We start from the raw sequence: 20,811 nt of genomic DNA on the forward strand, positions 1-20,811 counted from the left end.
GCATATTGAGATCATAAAAGCAAATTTGTCAGAAAACAAGAATCAAACATATAGTATTAACAATATTGCAGATTCAAAGCAGCATTAACACTATTTTTGTTGCCTTGCAAGCACTGCTGTTTGCTTGAGTAAATACAAATCTAGTTACTTCAATTCATGTGGCACTGACCATGAGCGGAAAAGCAATTTGTTTCCAGAGCATGCATGCATACAAGCACATACTGTATATATTAGAGCAGTAATGCACTTGAGGCAGTTTATGACAGTGACTTTAGTGTAAAGGGATGCTACCTCTCTTAAAACTCAATTTTAAATGTGGTAAAATCACTGTTATAAAATCCTCTAGTTGCCTTTTTCTTCCATAAAATGACTTAAAATTAAATCTGACTACGACGACAGAGTTCAATAAATAATAGGATATGTACAGTAGACTGCACGAATCATTAATATAAATTCAGTTTGAACTGAATTTAACCACTGAGATTGTAAAGCAAAACATTTTTTATAATGTGCATTGTTTATACACAAATATGAACATAGCATGATTTTCTTGTTGATTCCATTAATCAGTTATTGTTCCTCTGTATCTGAAGAGATGGAATTAAATGGTAGCTTGAGGTCACAAATACGTTCAGAATGGCCAGACTTTGCAGGCAGATGATACTGAGCACACCTCTTTGCACCATTGGGTAAACAGCACTGTATTATGGAGCTGCTTATTTCAGAAGCAAAGCTTATATTTTCTATGCAATATGTTCCTTGGAATACTGTTGCAGTTTATCATGAAGCTGAGATTTTGAGGTTTTTCTTAAACGTAACCCTGAGTTACCATTTTACAATTTTGGTAACTTGAATTTGTTTTTGTACACTATGTGACTTAAAAATAGCCACAAGTTGTTATTAAAAGGACCTATGCATCTACAAATGTTATTCCTCCAATCAGTGTTTTTGGCTTCATAAATATGCAAGTAAGAATATTAAACTGGGGTTTACAAATGCACAACCTCTTGAAACCTGAAGGATTCAATCTAGGATTAATTACTAACCCAGGGGAAAATGTGAACAGCAGGGAAACAAGATAGCTCAGGATTATGTTTATGCATTACATTTTTAGCATTTATTTACAGGCAGAAAGGGAATGGGATCAGGAAGTGATGTGACCCAGAATGAGTTTGAACCTGTGAGTCTGAGCCAACAGCTCTTACAGAAAACATTACCATTCAAATGCTTGGGGTCAGTGAGAAGTTTGTTTTTTTATTTTTTTATGTTTTTGAAAGTCTCTTATGCTTACCAAGGCTCCATTTACTTAATTGAAATATTATTACACTTTAAAACAACTCTTTTCTGTTTTTGTTTTAATATAATTTATTAATGTGATGCAAAGCTGAATTTTCAGCAGCCATTACTCCAGTCTTCAGTGCCACATGATCCTTCAGAAATCATTCTAATAAGCGGAATTGCTGCTTAAGAAACATTATCCAGTATGGAAAATATACACAGACAATGATTCGCCCCTACTGTGTGCTAGAATCTCCGAAAAACAAGCCTATTTCAACCTCAAAATGTATGCTTTTAAATATACCAATACTGCTATCTCAAACATGGAGGCTTCTTTGTGATCTTTTTTTTTTTTTTACAGGATTCTTTGATTAATCAAAATTGAAAAAGAACAGCATTTATTTGAAAAACAAATCTTTTTTTAAAATCATAAATGTTTTTACGGTCACTTTTGCTTTAATATGTCCTTGCTGAATAAAAGAAAAAAAAATCTCATTGACCCAAAACTTTGAACATTAGTGGACGTCCTGAGTAAGTGCACTATTTCCAAACCACAACTACAGCAGGATAACACTTTTAATTGTAAAAAGCCCATTTTAGTCAATCACTGTCCTGAATGATCTGCATTTCCCATCCGTGTAACCCATTATAGACTCTCTGACCCCTAGATAAGCTCCAGTACCTGTCTAGCCTGAGCAATTCACTCATAGAATGCAAGAAAACCCTGCTCTCGACTGTCCTTTGTCTTTAATGGAAATCAATTTCCCTTAACAGAGGCCTTGATTTCTAGAGCGGCAGAGAAAATCACCAATGATCTTCCTATACAATCCAGCATTTTTGGTTTCTGAAACTCCAGAGTCAATTTGTTTTTCATGTGCCTATGACAACTGATAGAAATTCTCAGAACAAGGTTCAACTTGGATGCCATTAAAAGCCTTTGTAGAAGATTGATGTCTTGATGTTGTTGGTGTATGTTTGGTTTTTTGCAGTCTTTTACACTTTTGTTTGAAGTACATTAAAAAGGGACGAGGAGATAAACCCCTAAAGGTTTAATCACAGATATCATTTGAATTTGAATAGCTCTGAGAGGATATCATTTCCTCTTCTCAGAGGTTCAACTCTTAGCTTTGGGCTCTTAGAGGCGGTTCATGGATTTTGTTGGAAGAGAGTCTCTGAACAATTGCACTTTTAGTGCATTTTATGTCTTTGTGCTCAAGGCTGCTAATATTGACACTAACAATTGACATTTTGACTGTTAACCAGTTCTTGTGAAAACACTTCAGATCCGATAAAAAATTATCAGCTTTTCCAAGTGTGTGTGTGTGTGTGTGTGTGAAGATTTACACAATATCACATAAGCATATGTTTGCATAGACTGTCATGTTAGTGTTAATGTATTTGGTATTTGTGAAAGCAGATTATTTTGAAACTTGCAGAGCAGCGTATTAGGTATATGTATTGAGAAAATTGTAGCATAACAACTATTAAAAAATTAAACAACATACTTATTCTGACCTGTAGTTATTAAAATATATTAAAGAAAAAGTGATCATAGTAAATTATATTAGATTTGAAATTATTAAACTACTTGCTGAAAAATGGGTAAAACTTAGTAGATTAAAGGACTGAAATATTTAAAATTAGTTTAGTATTTTGGGGCTTCATTGCGATCCATAATTTTATTTTAATGTTATCTAATAATGATTGTTGTTCTTAATATGCCTGACTGAAAAAGAAAAAAAAGTATAGTACAGGATGAGTCATCAACATTTTTGATCCATTTGTCTCCTGTTTCCTTGGTTACCACCTCAGGCGAATGCAATGTCTATTGTCCACCAAAGTCTTTGACTAATTTTGTACAACTAAGTGAACTAACTTTTGGCTGCTGAAACTTTTGAAAACCATGTTGACACGTAACTATATTTGAAAAGAATATGAATAGGATTCCCTCCAGCCTTCTGTTTTGACTTTCTTTTTGGGGGATGGTGGTAAAGCCTTAATTAAGGGGATCAAATATTAATCCCCCCTTCATAATTCGTACCCTTCTCTGAAGAGATTTACAACTAGCTGTAAATCTTTGATTTACAGTGGAAATTTACTAGCGGCCCATCTGCGCTTTATCTTTTTTAATATGTCTGTTGCCATAGAGGATTAATGAAGTGTACTTTAATTTCCTTTTTTCCCTTTTGACAAGTTTTTCCAGCTTCTTTTGTCCCTCAGCACAGTCTTCGTGGCATTTGAATGCAGAAAATGTCTTTTGCTCTCATCATGTGACGTTCATAAATGAATCACTGAAAATTTCATCAGACACTTGCTGGACATCATGCAAGACAAAAAGAAAAACAACAAAAAAAACAATGATCCTATCTAATCCTATTTAAAAACTATAATTTAGATTGTTATTCAAGGCAAATATAATGCATTGCAAGCATAGTATTTCATATTTGATTAACAGACTGGTATCAGCATATGATATTTTCATGCATTTAGCCACGAGATATTATCTAATCTCAGACATATGTACATGCACATACAGAGCTGTTGATCTGGTTCTATTGTAGAATCATGTTAAATGTGATTTCTTTTTTTCCCCTCATTATCTGTCTTCACTCTAGTTCTTTTCCAGAACCTTGAGCTGTCTCATTACCTAGCGATTGCGGTACATAGGCAGCATCTTAACCATGACGGAACCTGATATAATTGGCTTATTTAAAACACCCTGCATATGCAGCAACTCTTTTAAGTCACACATAAAAAAAACACCACGATTCATTGAATCCTGACAGTTGATTCCCAGAGTTTGACATTAGCATTTTGCTATGCTACTGACATTACAGTACACAGTCAGGCAACCGTTTCAATGAAGGTAACAGGCATATTCTGCTTATGCTATCTCTAGTGATTCTGTTAGCACAGAAAACATGTATAACATAGACATAATGGGTGAATTAGTGCAGTTTAGTAATATTAAACTACTTAGAAAATATAATTATGCAGAACTTACCAGTGTTGTTATAGTAAACTAAAACTATAAAAAAAAAAAACTAATATACATGAAATATTCATATTTAATATTTTCATTTGTAATTTAAACTTACTGATATAAAACCACAGTAGTAAAAAAGTAAAAGCATATTATTTTTATTTATATTATCGTGGCCTATTGGTTAGAGTGTTTGACTCCTAACCCTAGGGTTGTGGGTTCGAATCTCGGGCCGGCAATAACAAGACTTAGATGCCCTCGAGCAAGGTACTGAACCCCCAACTGATCCCCGGGTGCCACAACTTCCCTGTGGGCATAAGTGACTGCCCACTGCTCCGGATGTGTGTTCACGGTTTGTGTGTGTTCACAGCTGTGTGTGTGTGCACTTTGGATGGGTTAAATGCAGAGAACGATTTCTGAGTATGGGTGACCATACTTGGCTGAATGTCACGTCACTTTTTTTCACTTTTTTAATATATATAACATTTTGTACAATAAAAAATTACAAAAAACAAATGAAAATGAAACTAAAATAAAAATAAAAGCGAATTCAAAATATATATAAAAAAAACAATTTAAAAAATTTGAAAATAGCATGGATGTCTACTTTAAAATATCTAGTTCGGTAGTTCTCTAAGTTTTGGATCATAGCTTTTCTCTTTCCCTCCTCTTCTCTTTCGCTCTCTCTCTAAATCTTTAAGCTTGATTATACAGGGTCTATGCCTTGAATTGATTGACTGCTGATTTCCAACAACTCCCCCTGGCTGTGAGCTGGACACGTTGTGCTATAAATCAGAAAACCCAAGCCATTTTAGCTAATAGAATATCCTAACTCAGACTCCGCTATAAAAGGATTACAGTTCTTCATCTGTCCCCTCCTAAGAGCCCGATCCGGACCGCTGAGAGGCCTTTAACATTCAACCTCAGAGAAATCCAAATCTTAATACAATATCCCAGAGATGGAGGGCGCAGACAAGGGGCGGAAGCTAAAAACAAGAAGATTGAAATTGATTTTATTTCTTAATGCTGCGCTAAGCTTGATTTATACTCCTCTGATGGAATGTTTACCTGCTAAGCTTGTCTTTTGTTCGTCTGCGTCAATGTGTTTATGAGGGACTGTTGAGATGAGGGGAGAGATACTGTCTGTGAATGGGGGCTGTTTGAGGGAGTGTTCTCCGAAATGGATTTGACAGCAGTTAAGGGTGTGTATGCCACTCTGGTCAACTTTTATTTTATTGACAGCTGTTTTGGGACGGGGAGGTATATGTGGATGGGGTGAATCATTGCGGATCTTGACCGCTGTGTAAGTTCCACTAAAATATCTGTAACCTTGAGGATGCATATCCACCGCAGGCTTGTTCTGGCAAAGGCAGCTACTGAAAGACCCCGGGGAAGATGCCCTCTATCATGGCTGAGCTAGTATTGATTTGGATGCAACTGCGCAAATATGAAATGTTGTTCTATTACCTGCACAGTTAGACAGGACGAGATTTATAAGAGAATCTGGCCATGTGGAAACTGAAGTCTTCCTGAAAAAGGATGGTGAAATACACTTGAAATACACTTATTTTGGTCACTGTTAAAATAAAAACATGTAAGAATAGTAGGTTTTCTATGGTATTGATAAAAGAGGCACATTCGGCACTCGTACAGCAGTCAAGTCAGTCCGGTTTTGAAAACATGCAGCCAAACCAGCTGTTACGAAAATATTGCTGTGTTTGGTCATTTCCAGGAAGAAAGATCTCCAGGAAGAAGATTTTTTAGAAGAAAAAAAATGCATGTGTGAATGTCTAAACTATATATGTTTTTTTTTTCTTATTCTCAACAAGGCTGCATTTATTTGTTTAAAAATACACTAAAATGTAATACTGTAAAATATACCGTATTTTACGGACTATAAGTCACACCTGAGTATAAGTTGAATCAGTCCAAAAATACGTCATGATGAGGAAAAAAACATATATAAGTCGCACTGGACTTTTACGGAAAATTACTGGTAAATTGCCATAAAGAGATAATGTGTGAACAGGATCTTTTCAAAAATAACGTAAATTCGTTCCGGAAATTTATGGGTATGAGAAGTTGTAACATTACCAGTAAATTGCCGGAATTCTGCTGTGTGTGAACGCAGAAGGAAAATTACCGGTATGAGCCCAGGACGTGGTGACGTAAGAAGTCTACTCCGGGCCAATCATAACAATGTGACGCATTCACGCACTGTTTAATAAAATAAAATAAATGACTCCAACTGAAGTGACGGTGAAATTAAAGCGCTTCTCCTTATCCGCGCGGATGAAGAAATTTGTCGTCATCTGAGAGAAACTGTTAGTGATGCAGTAACGTATGATAAAATAACCGTTAACTGTCTCCGAGAGCAATGCATTCACAGGACAAAGTCAGGTCATCAATAAACTGAAAACATTGCGTCTTAATATCAAAAAAATAAATGACCATCACAAACGAAGTAGTAGTGGAAGTATTTCTTGTTCCTATTATGACTTTTGTCAATCTATTTGGGGATCCTGCTACTCCACAAATCCTGTAGCTCTAAACCAGTGGATCTCAACCCGCGGTACGTTGTGAAATTACACGCGGCCCACCATGACGAACACAATCATGATAATAAAAAGTAACTTTAAGTTTTACAACTTATTTTAGTTTTTACATAGGGAAAAACACAGGGTACAAACGAGAAGTCGGAGCAGTGGAGAAGATTGCTGGACATTCTCCCAAAACAGCTTATACTACTGTTTCAGCTATTAAAATAGTTCAGTTTTGTATGTTTGGAGCAGTTTTTGATCGTTAAATAGGCCTACAAGAGGCCAGCTCACAGAGGGAGAGTGGATCATAGCCTATGTTTATTCAGTTTAGCCTTCTCAAATCACCACGAATTGTCTAAAATAAAAGCTTAAGATATAAAACAGTTCAAGCATGTAACGATGTTTTAACGTTAAACCCAGATACATGTGCACTATATCGAATATTTTGTGTGGAGAGTGCAAGACAAAGCACGCTTTTTTGGGACATATAGGTGCCAGCACGATAATAATATAAAATAAATAAATATAAAATAAAGAAAACAAAAATGCTTTCTGCCGTCTCGTCTTGAACAGGAGAGCTTACAAAAATAAACCGAAACTCAGCGAATACATGCCTCACAGACATGATAAATATATCTATAGAAAGCTTTAAATTACTACTTAACGAAATAATAAAAACAAACAACAAAAAATCTCAATACAATCATAATCCGTTTAGGAGGCGCGTCTAATGAGGAGATGATGAGTCATCCTTGGGACACGGATTAAGAAAACACTAGTTAATTAGTAAATAGTTCAAATATATTTTTACTATTTCCCCCTGTCACATTCATGGTAAATTTTCCGGTGCTTGGGACATCTTTTGAACTCAATTAAACGCAGAACTGTTTATCTCCGCTGATAGACTATTTGATGAATTTGGATAAGCAGGCTACATTTGTGAACGCACCTTTTCTGCAATGTGCGTCTTACAGACTGGAATTTACAATCGCAACTTCATTGTGTTATTAATCCTTTCAAGCCGATTTTCACTAAATTGGTCAGCTCCCGACAGCATCGGGTGTTTTATTAATGGTGAGTATAATTATTCAAACCAGTCGTCTATTACGATGTCTCTGTAACAAAAGCAGTTGCATGAATACCAAAGTTTGAAACAAAAAATTAAACCATCAACAGAAATACTGAACACGTATTACCCACCCTCCATGTTTAAAAATACAAGCGCAGCTGTTTAGAGATTAATGACGTCAAAGAATTTACCGGTATTTTGAAATGGATATGTGAATGGTGCTTTTCCAGAAAAAAGACAAAATGTCGTTGACTGTGTGCACAGCGCATTTTTGAATTTACCTGTAAAGTCGTTCTGGTAATTTTACGGAAAAAATTCCTGGTATTACTGTGTGAAAGAGGCTTATAAGTCTTATTTATTTAGAACCAAGAGAAAACATTACCATCTCCAGCCGCGAGAGGGCGCTCTATGTTTTCAGTGTAGACTACAGGAATACTGAGCAGCTGGAGAAGGTAATGATTTCTCTTGGTTCATTTCTCTTGGTTCATGTCAAGTTAATTTTGATAAGTCGCACCTGACTATAAGTCGCAGGACCAGCCAAACTATGAAAAAAAAGTGCGACTTATAGTCCGGAAAATACGGTACTTTGTAATTATTTTCATTTCAAATAAAATAAAATTTTTGCAGAATTATTTTTCAAGATTCTTTGATAAATATAAAGTTCTAAAGAGCTGCATTTATTTAAAATACTGTATATATTTTGTAACATTATTCATGTCTTAACTGTTTACTTTTGTTAAATTTAATGCATTCTTGCTTAATAGAAAAAAATATATATCTGAAAATTGCACTGACCCCAAACTTTTGAATGGTACTGTAGTGTGTATAATTTTTGTATATTTTATATGTATTTATCTATTGAGATTAAGAGATTTCTATTTAATTTCATGTATTAGTTTATATATTAGCCCCTGTTCATAACCCATTAAGTGATACCATAATGTCCTTGACTTTAATTTATAGCATTCAATTAAGTATTAGTTTTTGCTTGTGGTATTAAAATTGGTATAAAAAAATCATGAAATTTCACTGCTATACAGTAGGTATCGCTACAATCTTCACACCAAAAATTGCCATTGCTAAATTAAGTAACTGAGGTTGTTATGCTTGTATTTTTCAGATGTCTAAGTTTGGTTTTACTTCACAGTGTCCTAAAGAGCCTGGTAAATGACCTCAGGGCAAGCAGAGTGCCATTCCAGTGTACAACTACAAATACAGCATGCACATAACAGCTTTGATGGACATGCTGACACATGTTCTTTCTTGAAGAACAGAAACGTGCACACTGTTTCTTCTACATCCCTCCTCTTACTTCCACTCTTTCACCATCATTTATTTTCCCCTTCTCTCAGCTCTCTGCAGCTCATCATTTCAAAAAGAAGCTCTTCATCATGTTGAGAGTGTGTATGTGTGTGAACTGTTAGAATAAGGCAGCATTAGCTTGGGGCCAGATGAAAACACACTCTTGACAGGTGATTGGTGAATATCGACTCTTGAGGTTCTGGTGTTCTGGTATTGAGGTTCTGATTTTTTTTTTTTTTTTTTTTTTTTTTTACATGCCCTTCAGATTAATGTGTGTGTGTGTGTCTGTGTGTAAAAAAAAATCTGACTGAGCCTGATCGACTCCTGCAAAAGCCAGGTTAATGTCAACATCAAATGGCATTCATAGCCCATATTTCAGGTTGAAACCGGATACTCGGAAAAGAAAAAATATACTTCAATACATTTTACTCTATATTTGCCCACGTCTCTCTCTTTCATTCACATTCGGGCAAGTTTTATCTTCTGTGAATACATACTGCTATTTCCCACAAACACCCCAGAGTTGTTTAATGGAGATATTTTACTGTAGATTACCTTATTCTAATTCTAACATCGAAACTCTTACTAAATCTTTTCCTTTATCACACTTTTGGAAGTCTTGTGATGAATGACCTAACTAATGGAGACCTATTTAACTGTAATATTCCACTGTTAAATATTTATCAATGGTTAATGAGAGCAGTTATCTTGGCTTTTAAGAAGATAGAGAGATGGAGGAATAAACTTTATCCTTGTTCTGTAACACTTGCCATCTGCTCTTATTTCCTGCTCTTGTCTGTCATACATGTTTAACAACAACAGCGGGTTTTTCCCTCCATATGAAATTTGCTGCAATGCATAATTCTGATTCAACCGACCCATCTTTCTAAATGGATGTTTGTGTTTTTATTTAGGATCTAGGAAGTCTGGAGCCAGCAGAAGCTCTTGAAAAAATTGTTTTTTCTCTTTTAGTGTGTAGACTATTCTGTACCTCCAGTTAATGCATGTAGTTAGACTTGGCGATTATTGGTTAGCACAAGAAACGATACATTTAGCAATGGTTCTCACACATGCAGTCTGACTTGCAGCATTTTGTAGTCTTTGTTTTACCTATCTTCCTTCATATTTTTTGTCCTCTTTGTTATGAATAAAAATAGAAAAAAACAGAATAAAAAATTCTGCACATAGATGTGCATTATACACAATATAAAAATATTGTTATACAAAATTATAGATAAAGACAATACATAATTTTTTTTTTACGATGTTTAAGTGGAGGCATAGCACTAAATTTAACTGAATATGAATAAATATTTGAAAAAAAAAAAAAAAGATAAATGTGAATAAAACGATTGAATAGTAAAAATATTTTAAGAGTAATGTAGCAAAATACCTCATGGCATTTCCTTAGCTCAAACCGTGGAGTATGGTATTAGCAATGCCAAGGTCATCATTTTAATTCCCAGAGAAAGCAAGAACTGATAAAATGTGTACCTTGAATGTAATGTTAATCACTTTATGCATAAATGCATAAAAGTAAATGCAAAAAATATCCACAGTAGAATGTAGTCTGTAACCTTATTTCTACTATGCCTCAAGCTTTTATGAATGGCTTTTATTCATCAGTTAAGTGACTTGTACCATTAATATTCAGACACAACTGTATGATTCAAAGCTCTAGAGGTTCCTACTGAATTAATTGTGTTACCTGGAGATAAGTCCTCAGCCAGAGGGCATGTGACACTTTGTCTTTATATAAAGCCATTTGCTTCCAGCAGTCATAAAGAAGAGCGTCCCATGGAGCTGTTCTCCTGTTGGCCAGGCACACTGGCAGAGCAGAAACCCTATAGGTCAGAATAATGGTTTCATAGAGAAAAAGAAAAAAACAGAAGTCAACACCTAAGTCAAAAAGAATATGTGCCCTGTTTCCGAGTGCTGAGGGAAGAGAGCAGGCTAAGGACTCTTGTAGAATGTCATCTGCTTATGAGTGTCGTGATGCTGGCGGCCCTCAGGCACCCCTTGGGCTGAACTGATTCTGCCCTTCTGCGTTAGACTCTTTGGAGCCGCTCTTCAAAGCTCTCGCTCCACACTGTGGTCACAGACTGCACGACTTTTGCTCAAATCATCTCGAAAAGCCTCTTTGACTAGACTTGTAAAGAAACATCCTCAGATAAGGCACCAGCATTGTGCTGCATTTGATTGCTGTCGTGTTCAGCTAAATTCTAACTGGAAAGATTCATTTACATGCTATAATGTAATTTAAAACTGCTAAGTCAGCTTATGTTTTATCTTTCAAATTCTTCATGCTCAGCCATTCTCCTTTTTTTTTTCTGAGATTAATCATTTAAATTGGCTCTCTGGTGCAGAAACAGCTTCATGTCCAAAGCTTGTTCTGCACTTTTTAAGTAAAAAAGGCATTGAGTTTGAATTATAAGCCATTATTTAATGGAAGCTTAATGCAATGTGTCAAACTTAATGATTTTTCCCTGTTCCCTTTGAATACAGGCATTATAAAATTACATTTCATGTGTTTTTAGCTTATTCAAATGAAGGTAACGCTAGCAAAGGCTAATACTGCTGAGTTAAAGGAGATAATAGCAGTGGCAGAGAGATTTGTTTGGGTTGTTGCTTGGCCTACTTAGCTAAGAACTCCTATTTCTCATGGTGTCCGGTTTCTCTACAGTATCTACAGGTGCATGATGGATCGACCAAATGTAATCACATGATATTGAGGACGCCACTTAGTTTATGGTAAACAGACCATGTCCCATACTGACATTTTATACTTGACGCCTCTTCCTTTGTGGGTACACTAGCACTCTCACACATTTCCAGTTACACCTGAAAGCCTATATCGGGGGAGCATGATTAAGGGATGGCATGGGATGGAGTTATTTTGGGATCGCTGGGAAAAGGTCTCATGTAGACGGTAAGGGAGATTTGATGATGGGTACATTGAGTGTTAATGAGGCAGGGGAGTGTTTTTGTGTGTACGTCTATGTGTGTGTGTTTATGTGTGTCGTCTAATGGAAAAATCAGAAGATGGCTTGCCTACATTACTCTCTCTGTGGAGATACTGTGTGGCCCCTTCTTGTCTGTCTTGGCCCCTGGGATGAGGAGAGGCTGGAGTTTTGCACCGGAGTTTCAGAGGTTAGGGGAGTGCATGGTACAGTTCAGATAGCAACACGACTCCTTTCTAAAATTCCCACGTTTATTTTGTGACTCTTTATGTGAGTATTTGTGTACTGGGTGGATTACCTTTTTATGTTGTCCTTTTTTATGCATGAGTGTATACCTAGAGTTTATCCAGAGTCTAGATGTTGTAAAAATGTCTCGTCTTAATATCATTGATGGATTAGTTTACCAAAAAAATTATTTTTGTCATCAATGAGTGTGCTACATGTATATCTTAACCCTTTTCTTAATAATGTGACAGCTTGTAAGGTTGTACACCAATTTCGCTGTGAATGTGGACTTCTAAACTAATGTGTTTTGGTCTCTTGCATTGTCTAGTTTTTAAAATAAGTGGATTATTTTATGGTTCTGACTGAGCATATTCTTCTGCATGTAAACTTTTTTTTTATTTTTTTTTTATTTCAAATGTTGTTCTAAGGCAGCATTACTTTTTTCCATGAAGTACAAACAGAAATGTATTCTTTTCTCTTTTCCTTGCAATTAAAATATGTCGGGGCTGGAGGTGCATGATGCTTTTTTACCCTCCTTTTTTTTAAAGCTGTAATCTGGCTCTTATTTTTGACAACTAACGTCGACTTTTCAGGACTGCAAGTTGTGCGAAAATCTGGGCAAAGGTTGTGCAGTGTTTTCCAGTCTTATGTTATACATGCTAATTTCTGATCCTTCTAACCTTGTCATTTTGTGCTTTTCCCCATACTTTGTTTCTCTTTCAGGATGGACAGGCGGATCTGCTAGATGATGTTCCTCTCATGCCTTGTTTGTTCAAGCAGATACATGAAGCGACAGAAGGATTTGAGCCAAAGTAACAACACTCAGAAGAACAAACAAATCACATGATGCCGGCAGCTACCTACGTATAGGGTATATGGATGAGAGGAGTAAGATACAAAAAGAGAGACACCGGAGCGGCGATTTCGTCGCAGTCTATGTGGGCCATGGTGACCTAGAGTCAATAGTCGTTTCTTGGCAGGACAACTTCATTCCAGTTTAATCCCTGCTGGTTCTCTTTTTTTCTTCTACCTCCCTACCAGAGTGAGGCGCCATCCTCTCTCTGTTCCTGCCATTCACTTGGCCAAGATAGCTATGGCTGGAGTTAGGAAGTTGGCACGAGTAGCCAGGCACCAAGGTCTCCACCGCCTGATCCTTGCACTCATCCTCTTCTGTCTACTCTCCATGGCCTACTTGGCTTATCACGTAAGTGCTGGACCCAAGATCAAGGAGGCCCCTGTGCCGTTACCACTGGGAGACTGTGTAGCTACGTCGTCAGTTGGTGGCGGAAAAAGGACTCCACTGTTCCTGCCATCGCAGGTCAGTCAGCGGCGACACTCAGTGAGGACAGCAGACACCTCTCGGACGGAGCCTGTGGTGTTACTCTTTGTGGAAAGCATCTACTCCCAACTCGGACAAGAGATCGTTGCCATTTTAGAGTCAAGCCGCTTTCATTACCACACTGAAATTGCACCGGGGAAGGGGGACATGCCTTCTCTGGCTTGGCGAGGTCGAGGCAGATACACTCTCATTGTCTATGAGAATCTGCTCAAGTACGTCAACTTGGACTCATGGAACCGCCAGTTACTGGACAAATACTGCCAAGACTATGGAGTGGGAATCATTGGCTTCTATAAGGCAAATGAAAACTCCCCATCTAGCGCTCAGCTTAGAGGCTTCCCTCTGTTCTTGCGTTCAAACCTGCCACTTTGGGATTACAGAGTCAACCCTGCTGCCCCCCTACTCTACATCACCAAACCTAATGAGCTGGAACCTGGCCCTTTACCTGCAGACAACTGGACCACCTTCCTGTCCAACCACAGTACTTATGAGCCTGTGCTGTTAGCTAGCCCCAGACCAGCAGAACCCAATCAGCTTCCAACACACTCACACCAACAGAGAGCACTGCTGGCCACGGTTATGCAGGACCTAGGCCTTCGCGATGGGATCCAGCGGGTGTTCTTTGGAGGTAGCTTGTCTTTTTGGCTGCACAAGCTGCTGTTCGTGGATGCCGTAGGTTATTTAACTGGCAGAAGGCTCAGCCTCTCGTTGGACAGATTTTTGCTTGTGGATGTGGATGACATTTTTGTCGGGAAGGAGGGGACACGCATGAAAGTGGCAGATGTTGAGGTACAAACCTTAAAAAGTTATTGGATATACTTGTTTACTAAAACTACCATCACTGTTAAAATGTTAAATGCTATTTTTTTTTTAAGATTTCAGCTTTGCTGTGCTTCACAATTTGGTCATAATGTTTCTGATTATAAAAGAACATGACTTTTAGCACCTAAAATTTCAGTAATAATGTTTTAAATGTTAAATCATAAAAAGTGAATTCATTGGCTTGTTGAGGTGTGCTATTATTTTTTATGATAGCAGATTTAACATTTATTATTGTTTCCCCCATGGTAGCCGATAAAAAAACTATCCCCATGAACGTGCACTGAACCAAAGAATTCAGTCATTTCTAGAGATTGGAATATCATGGAGACTTGTGGGTGACTGTTTTGAATTGAGTCAGTGTGCAACCACCTAGAAACTGCTCGGATTACCCTAGAAACAGACAAAACCACATCGAACATCCTAGCAACCACCATTTACATTTTTATGAGAAAATGTACAAATAAATAAATAAATCAAATAGATTGTTTATATGAAATCATCAGTTTGTGGGGTTGATAGGGAATGAATCCTTCAATCAGACCTGACCCAGTTTGTCTTTCATCAAAGGTATCTTTTGTTTGAATAATCCAAACTCTTTATTCTCAGAGCTTCTCTCTGACTGCCGTCACACTCCCAGAGCTCCTCCATGACTGAATTGAAGCTAATGAATTAGCACACTTAATACGGATCAGGGAGATGTATTCTCTCTCTGCCGTTGTTTGTAGAGCCGTGATTATTGTGCAAGAGGGAGAGCTTGTTTGTAATGCAATGGAGCATGGCATTCTTCTTCTTTCACCCCTCTTCTTATCTCCCTCTCTCTCTCTCTTTCACGCTCCCTCTCTCTTCCATCTCCTGAGAGCGAAAGAAGGCTCTCGCTGAAGGCTAGCATGGGGCTAATTAGACTGGCTTACTTTTTAATTTGAGCAGATAAGTTCTCATAGGGGGTTCTGTGTGGCCCACCACACCAAAATCAATGTCATGCCCGATGTTTTCAGTTTCACATTTCTCTTTCATTTTTCTCTCTTCCCCTTGCTTTTTTCCCCAGGTAAGAGCTATTTTCATCTTTTGTTCTATCCTTATTTCTTCTCACCTTTTATCGTCCTTGCCTTTCTGCCCTCTTTTATCTACCTTTTCTCCAACCTGCATCTGTATAATGTCAAAATAATATACTTGATATAACTAGGACTGCATGGTTTGCTGGTGGAAACCCTATGGTCAAACCTGAAACTTTCGTGGGGAGTCGTGGCCTATTGGTTAGAGTGTTTGACTCCTAAACCTAGGGTTGTGGGTTCGAATCTCGGGCCGGCAATACCATGACTTAGGTGCCCCTGAGCAAGGCATTGAACCCCCAACTGTTCCCCGGGCGCCGCAGCATAAATGACTGCTCTGGGTGTGTGTTCAAAGTGTGTGTGTGTGTGTTCACTGCTCTGTGTGTGTGCACTTTGGATGGGTTAAATGCAGAGCACGAATTCTGAGTATGGGTCACCATACTTGGCTGAATGTGTCTTTATACTATGCTAAATATATTTGTGTGGCTATCAGGACCACTTTGTTATCTAAACTTAAGGGGAAAAAAACACTTGAGTGATGTGAAAAAGGGCAAAATGGGTCCAAATCAAGATAAATGTTTTTGCAAGATATCATCAATGACTTGTATTGTGATATTCATTCCGCCCACACTTAGTTGTAACTTACAGTGGCTTCATATACCCCAAAATAATAATGCACGTTCTATTTTATTTAGACAATATATGGTTGAAATGTTTGACCCAGTTGAAATGTTTTTTTTTTTAAATTCCTCCTCACTAGGCGCTGCTTCACACACAAAATAAACTCCGTTCTCTGGTACCTAATTTCACCTTCAACCTGGGATTCTCTGGCAAGTTTTTTCATACAGGTATGATGGAGCTGATGTTATGTGAGTTATAAAACTCTCGCCACCTTCACACGCTCATTCATTCTCTTTCTGCTCTTGTTCTTCAGGTACAGATGAGGAAGATGAGGGTGATGACACGCTGCTCAGACACCGGCAGGAGTTCTGGTGGTTCCCGCACATGTGGAGTCACATGCAGCCTCATCTCTTCCACAACGTCAGCGTACTCGCAGAACAGATGAGACTTAATAAACAGTTTGCATTGGTCAGCATCTGCCCTGACGCATGCCAAAAAATGTTGTTGAATTTTTGATTCTGAATAGTTTGGTCTCTTTCAGGAGCATGGGATCCCTACAGACATGGGTTACGCTGTAGCCCCCCATCACTCAGGTGTGTACCCTGTGCACAGTCAGCTTTATGAGGCCTGGAAGAGCATATGGGGCATAAAGGTAACCAGCACAGAAGAGTATCCTCATCTCAGGCCTGCACGCTACCGCAGGGGCTTCATTCACAACAGCATACAGGTGGGAACTCAAGTTTAGCTATCTCCAATCAAACATGTTTCATGGGGCAGTTACGAAGTTGTTTGTGTGCAAGACTGATTGCAACAGAATGGAGCAGTCACGGGTGCGTTTTAAAAGTGCTATGGTTAAATGCTCATTGCTCAAAAAACAAAACAAACAAAAAAACTGTGATGCAATGTATAAAGACATCCATCTGAATGCAGGTGCTTTTAAAGGAGATTAATTTAAAGACGTGTGTAATGATTGCTGTCTAACAGCTAATGCATGCAGCACGCTGTCAAAAATGGCAGGTATTAATGTGTCAATTATAAACTGTAACGCTTCTGTCTTTTGGGCATGCTGACACCTTAATTCAGAGCGAATGGATTGGTATCTTTCCTTGCAGTGGACTATCTTTTTAAAAATACTGGTATCACTTTACATTAATGTTTAATTATATCAAAATTTGCTAATTCATTAAGTATCATAGACTTATCATAGAGAAAAAGATCAATGGTCAAATGTTTGGAATAATAACATTTTTTTTTTATAAAATAATTCAGTAATATTTTGAAATATTATTGCAATTGCAGCATTTATATTTAAATATATTTAGAACTTTAAAATGCATTCATATGAAGGCAAAGCTGTACTCGTGCTGTGTCACATGATCCCTCAGAAATCATTGCAATATGATGATAGCTTCTCAATTATTATTGGGGCTCAGTTACTAATAATATTTTTATTATTATCAACATTGAAGTTTTTGTTTTCTAAGGTTTTTTGGAAACCATGATAATTTTTAGTGCATGAGACCATTGCATTAACTAATTTGTACAAATCAGGTATTTTGTAAAGTTAACAAAATGGCTTTCAAATTTTCCATGAAATATTGTGAATGGAAGAAAATAAGTCCCAAGATTGCTCTCATTTTTGTTTTGTGTGTCAGGTTCTTCCCCGGCAGACCTGTGGGCTTTTCACACATACCATCTTCTATAAAGATTATCCAGGAGGCCCTCAGGAACTAGACAAGAGCATCCGTGGAGGAGAGCTGTTCCTTACAGTTCTGCTCAATCCGGTTAGTGACACACACGCAAAGACACACTAGCCCAAACACCTAAAATAATGGTGTAATATGACAAACATTGTCTTTTTGACCTACTTGTCCCTGTCCTCTCCCATGGCTAGGTTAGTATATTCATGACTCACCTGTCAAATTATGGTAACGACCGGCTGGGCCTGTACACCTTTGAGTCACTGGTGAGGTTTGTGCAGTGCTGGACTCACCTGCGCCTGCAGACACTGCCCCCCGTCCACCTCGCTCACAAATACTTCCAGATTTTCCCTGATGAGAGAGACCCCTTGTGGCAGGTTTGTGCAATCACATTTTCATGGTTCTCACTGGGTGAATCTCACAGAGGCTGCCAAAGACGTCATATTTTGCCTCAAACATCAACAATAAAGTGATTTTATTTTAAATATTAAAATAAAATGTAATTCTAAATTATTTAGCATGTAATTAAAACCAACGTTGGTTATAAACAATTATTTATTTAAATATTTTTATAAAAATTATTATTAAAATTATTCAATATAATTCTCATCAGGGAATATATATATTTATTTATTTATTTATTTATTTATTTATTTAGTACCGACCTGAATAAGATATTTCACATAAAAGACTTTTACATAAAGTCCACAAGAGAAAATAATAGCTGCATTTATAAAAATGACCCCCTTCAAAATACAATTGATTCTTAATAATGTGTCGTTTCCTGAATGGTCCACAACGGGGTTTTTTTTTTTGTGACAGTTGTTCATGAGTCCGCAAAGAATCTGTGGGACCTTAACGATTTTTCTGAAGATCTGCGGGAAGTTTAACTGTTCAGGACAAACAAGGAAATCATGAACAACTATCAAACAAACAAACAAACAAACAACAACAACCCAAAAGGGCTGTGGATCATCCAGGTAACAACACAGTATTAAGAATCGAGCGTATGTAAACTTTTGAACGGGGTCATATCTATCGGGTGATATCTATATGTAAACATTTTTTATGTTACATCTAAAAACAAAAACAATTATGATGTTTACATTGTAAAACCATTAATATAATAATTGATTTACAGAGTCTTATACTTAATACATTTTAATAAATTACTTTTTTAAATGTGGGAGGAGCAAACATTTAACTAAAGTTTCTTTGTTTTGCTTACAGTTATTATTTTTCTTTACATTTTAAGTTTTATTTAAAAAAAATTCACATCTGTGACATCACAAATTCTCTGAAGAACCTGTGGATCCCCTGTTAAAATTAAAATTAATGTTTTCATGTTTAGGTTATGAACAGGAAATTGATTTAAATTGGTCTCATATTCATTTATGCTCACATTATAATCACAAATACTCCCCCTGATAAACAGAACCCGTGTCATGACAAGAGACACAAAGACATCTGGTCCAAAGAGAAGACCTGTGACAGACTGCCCAAGTTTCTTGTGATTGGTCCTCAAAAGACTGGTAACAAAAAACCTCGAAATACGATTGTTTATTTAGTTAGTTTTTAAGCTAGATGTGCACTGTGTTGTGAACATATACCAGAGAAGTTGCTAGTCATTGAAACCATAAGAGACTTACCGTATTTTTCGGACTATAAGTCGCATCAGTCCAAAAATACGTCATGATGAGGAAAAAAACATATATAAATCACACTGGACTATAAGTCGCATTTATTTAGAACCAAGAACAAAGAGAAAACATTACCGTCTACAACCGAGAGGGTGCTCTATGTCTTCAGTGTAGACTACAGTAGCACTGAGCAGCATAGAGCGCCCTCTGGCGGCTGGAGACGGTAATGTTTTATCTTGGTTCATTTGTCTTAGTTCATTTCTCTTGGTTCACGTCAAATTAATTTTGATAAATAAGTCGCACCTGACTATAAGTCGCAGGACCAGCCAAACTATGAAAAAAAGTGCAACTTATAGTCCGGAAAATACGGTATATACATATTAATAATTAGCCAGGTTTTAGGATGTAGAACATTTCATTCTACATACAAGTCACAGAACCGAGAACATTTGCAACAAATGTGATTAATATTTGATCAAAGCAGCTTGATTCGGTGGTGTTGTGCTCTTTCTGCAGGAACTACTGCACTGCACTCGTTTCTTGCCCTTCATCCTGCAATTACGAGCAGCTTCCCCAGCCCCGTCACCTTTGAGGAGGTGCAGTTCTTCAGCGGACCAAACTACCAGCATGGCATTGACTGGTAACCATGGAAACCCCATCCATACCTCATCTTCTTTGTTCTTCATTTTCAAATCAGATACCAATTTTTAAAAAGCCTCACTCACATCACACTGGCAGAAATCATTTTTGGATCATGGGAAACGTATCATAAATTGATTTTTAGCGTGCATATTGTGTCTTAGAAAGCATGACTATTATTAATGCTTAAATTTATGTATCTCTGGATGAGAATAGTATAAATATTCAGATATGCAGTTTTGCATGGTAAACAAAACAATTGAATAATTTCTGTAAACTTTTACTGAATGACTTCAAAACAGTATAGACAACACATACAGTAACTTATCAAATTTTTTTGTAGCAGAATATTACCTATTTTGATTATGCTCCATTGAAAAATCACATGCGGTTTTTATTTAAATTTTTTTTCACGGAATATGAATGTCGATTTTTGATGTCATATATATGTAACAAGTTTAATGCACAAAGAAAAATAAAAGTCAAATATTAAACGGTGTTAAAAAAAATTACTTAACTTGCAGTCTGCAAAAGAGTGGAAAATATGTTCAGATACTCTATTTAATATTAAGTAGCTTTAAACACAAGGTATAAATAAATATGTATTTTTTAAATTTGTATTTTTGTGTTGCTGTATGGATGTA

At 37.0% G+C, this 20,811-nt stretch overlaps 1 protein-coding gene across 4 annotated transcripts in view; it reads left to right on the top strand.

Annotated features, from left to right (window-relative positions):
• The window catches only part of LOC128025446 (bifunctional heparan sulfate N-deacetylase/N-sulfotransferase 2), a 67,655-nt gene that overhangs the window by 42,305 nt on the left and 4,539 nt on the right, over positions 1–20,811 (top strand). For 2 of the 4 annotated variants that reach the window (XM_052611822.1, XM_052611821.1), the window contains exons 2-9: positions 13,081–14,485; positions 16,328–16,415; positions 16,502–16,656; positions 16,730–16,915; positions 17,844–17,972; positions 18,083–18,265; positions 19,324–19,420; positions 20,045–20,168. In XM_052611822.1, coding sequence (XP_052467782.1) covers positions 13,451–14,485; positions 16,328–16,415; positions 16,502–16,656; positions 16,730–16,915; positions 17,844–17,972; positions 18,083–18,265; positions 19,324–19,420; positions 20,045–20,168 — 1,997 coding nt within the window. In that variant the 5' untranslated portion in view covers positions 13,081–13,450. Of the gene's footprint in view, positions 1–12,216; positions 12,403–13,080; positions 14,486–16,327; positions 16,416–16,501; positions 16,657–16,729; positions 16,916–17,843; positions 17,973–18,082; positions 18,266–19,323; positions 19,421–20,044; positions 20,169–20,811 lie in introns of those variants that run through there. The other 2 variants (XM_052611823.1, XM_052611824.1) reach the window with 2 other exon arrangements.

This window comes from Carassius gibelio, chromosome A12, assembly GCF_023724105.1.
Source record: "Carassius gibelio isolate Cgi1373 ecotype wild population from Czech Republic chromosome A12, carGib1.2-hapl.c, whole genome shotgun sequence".
In the NCBI taxonomy this organism is placed as follows: domain Eukaryota; kingdom Metazoa; phylum Chordata; class Actinopteri; order Cypriniformes; family Cyprinidae; genus Carassius; species Carassius gibelio.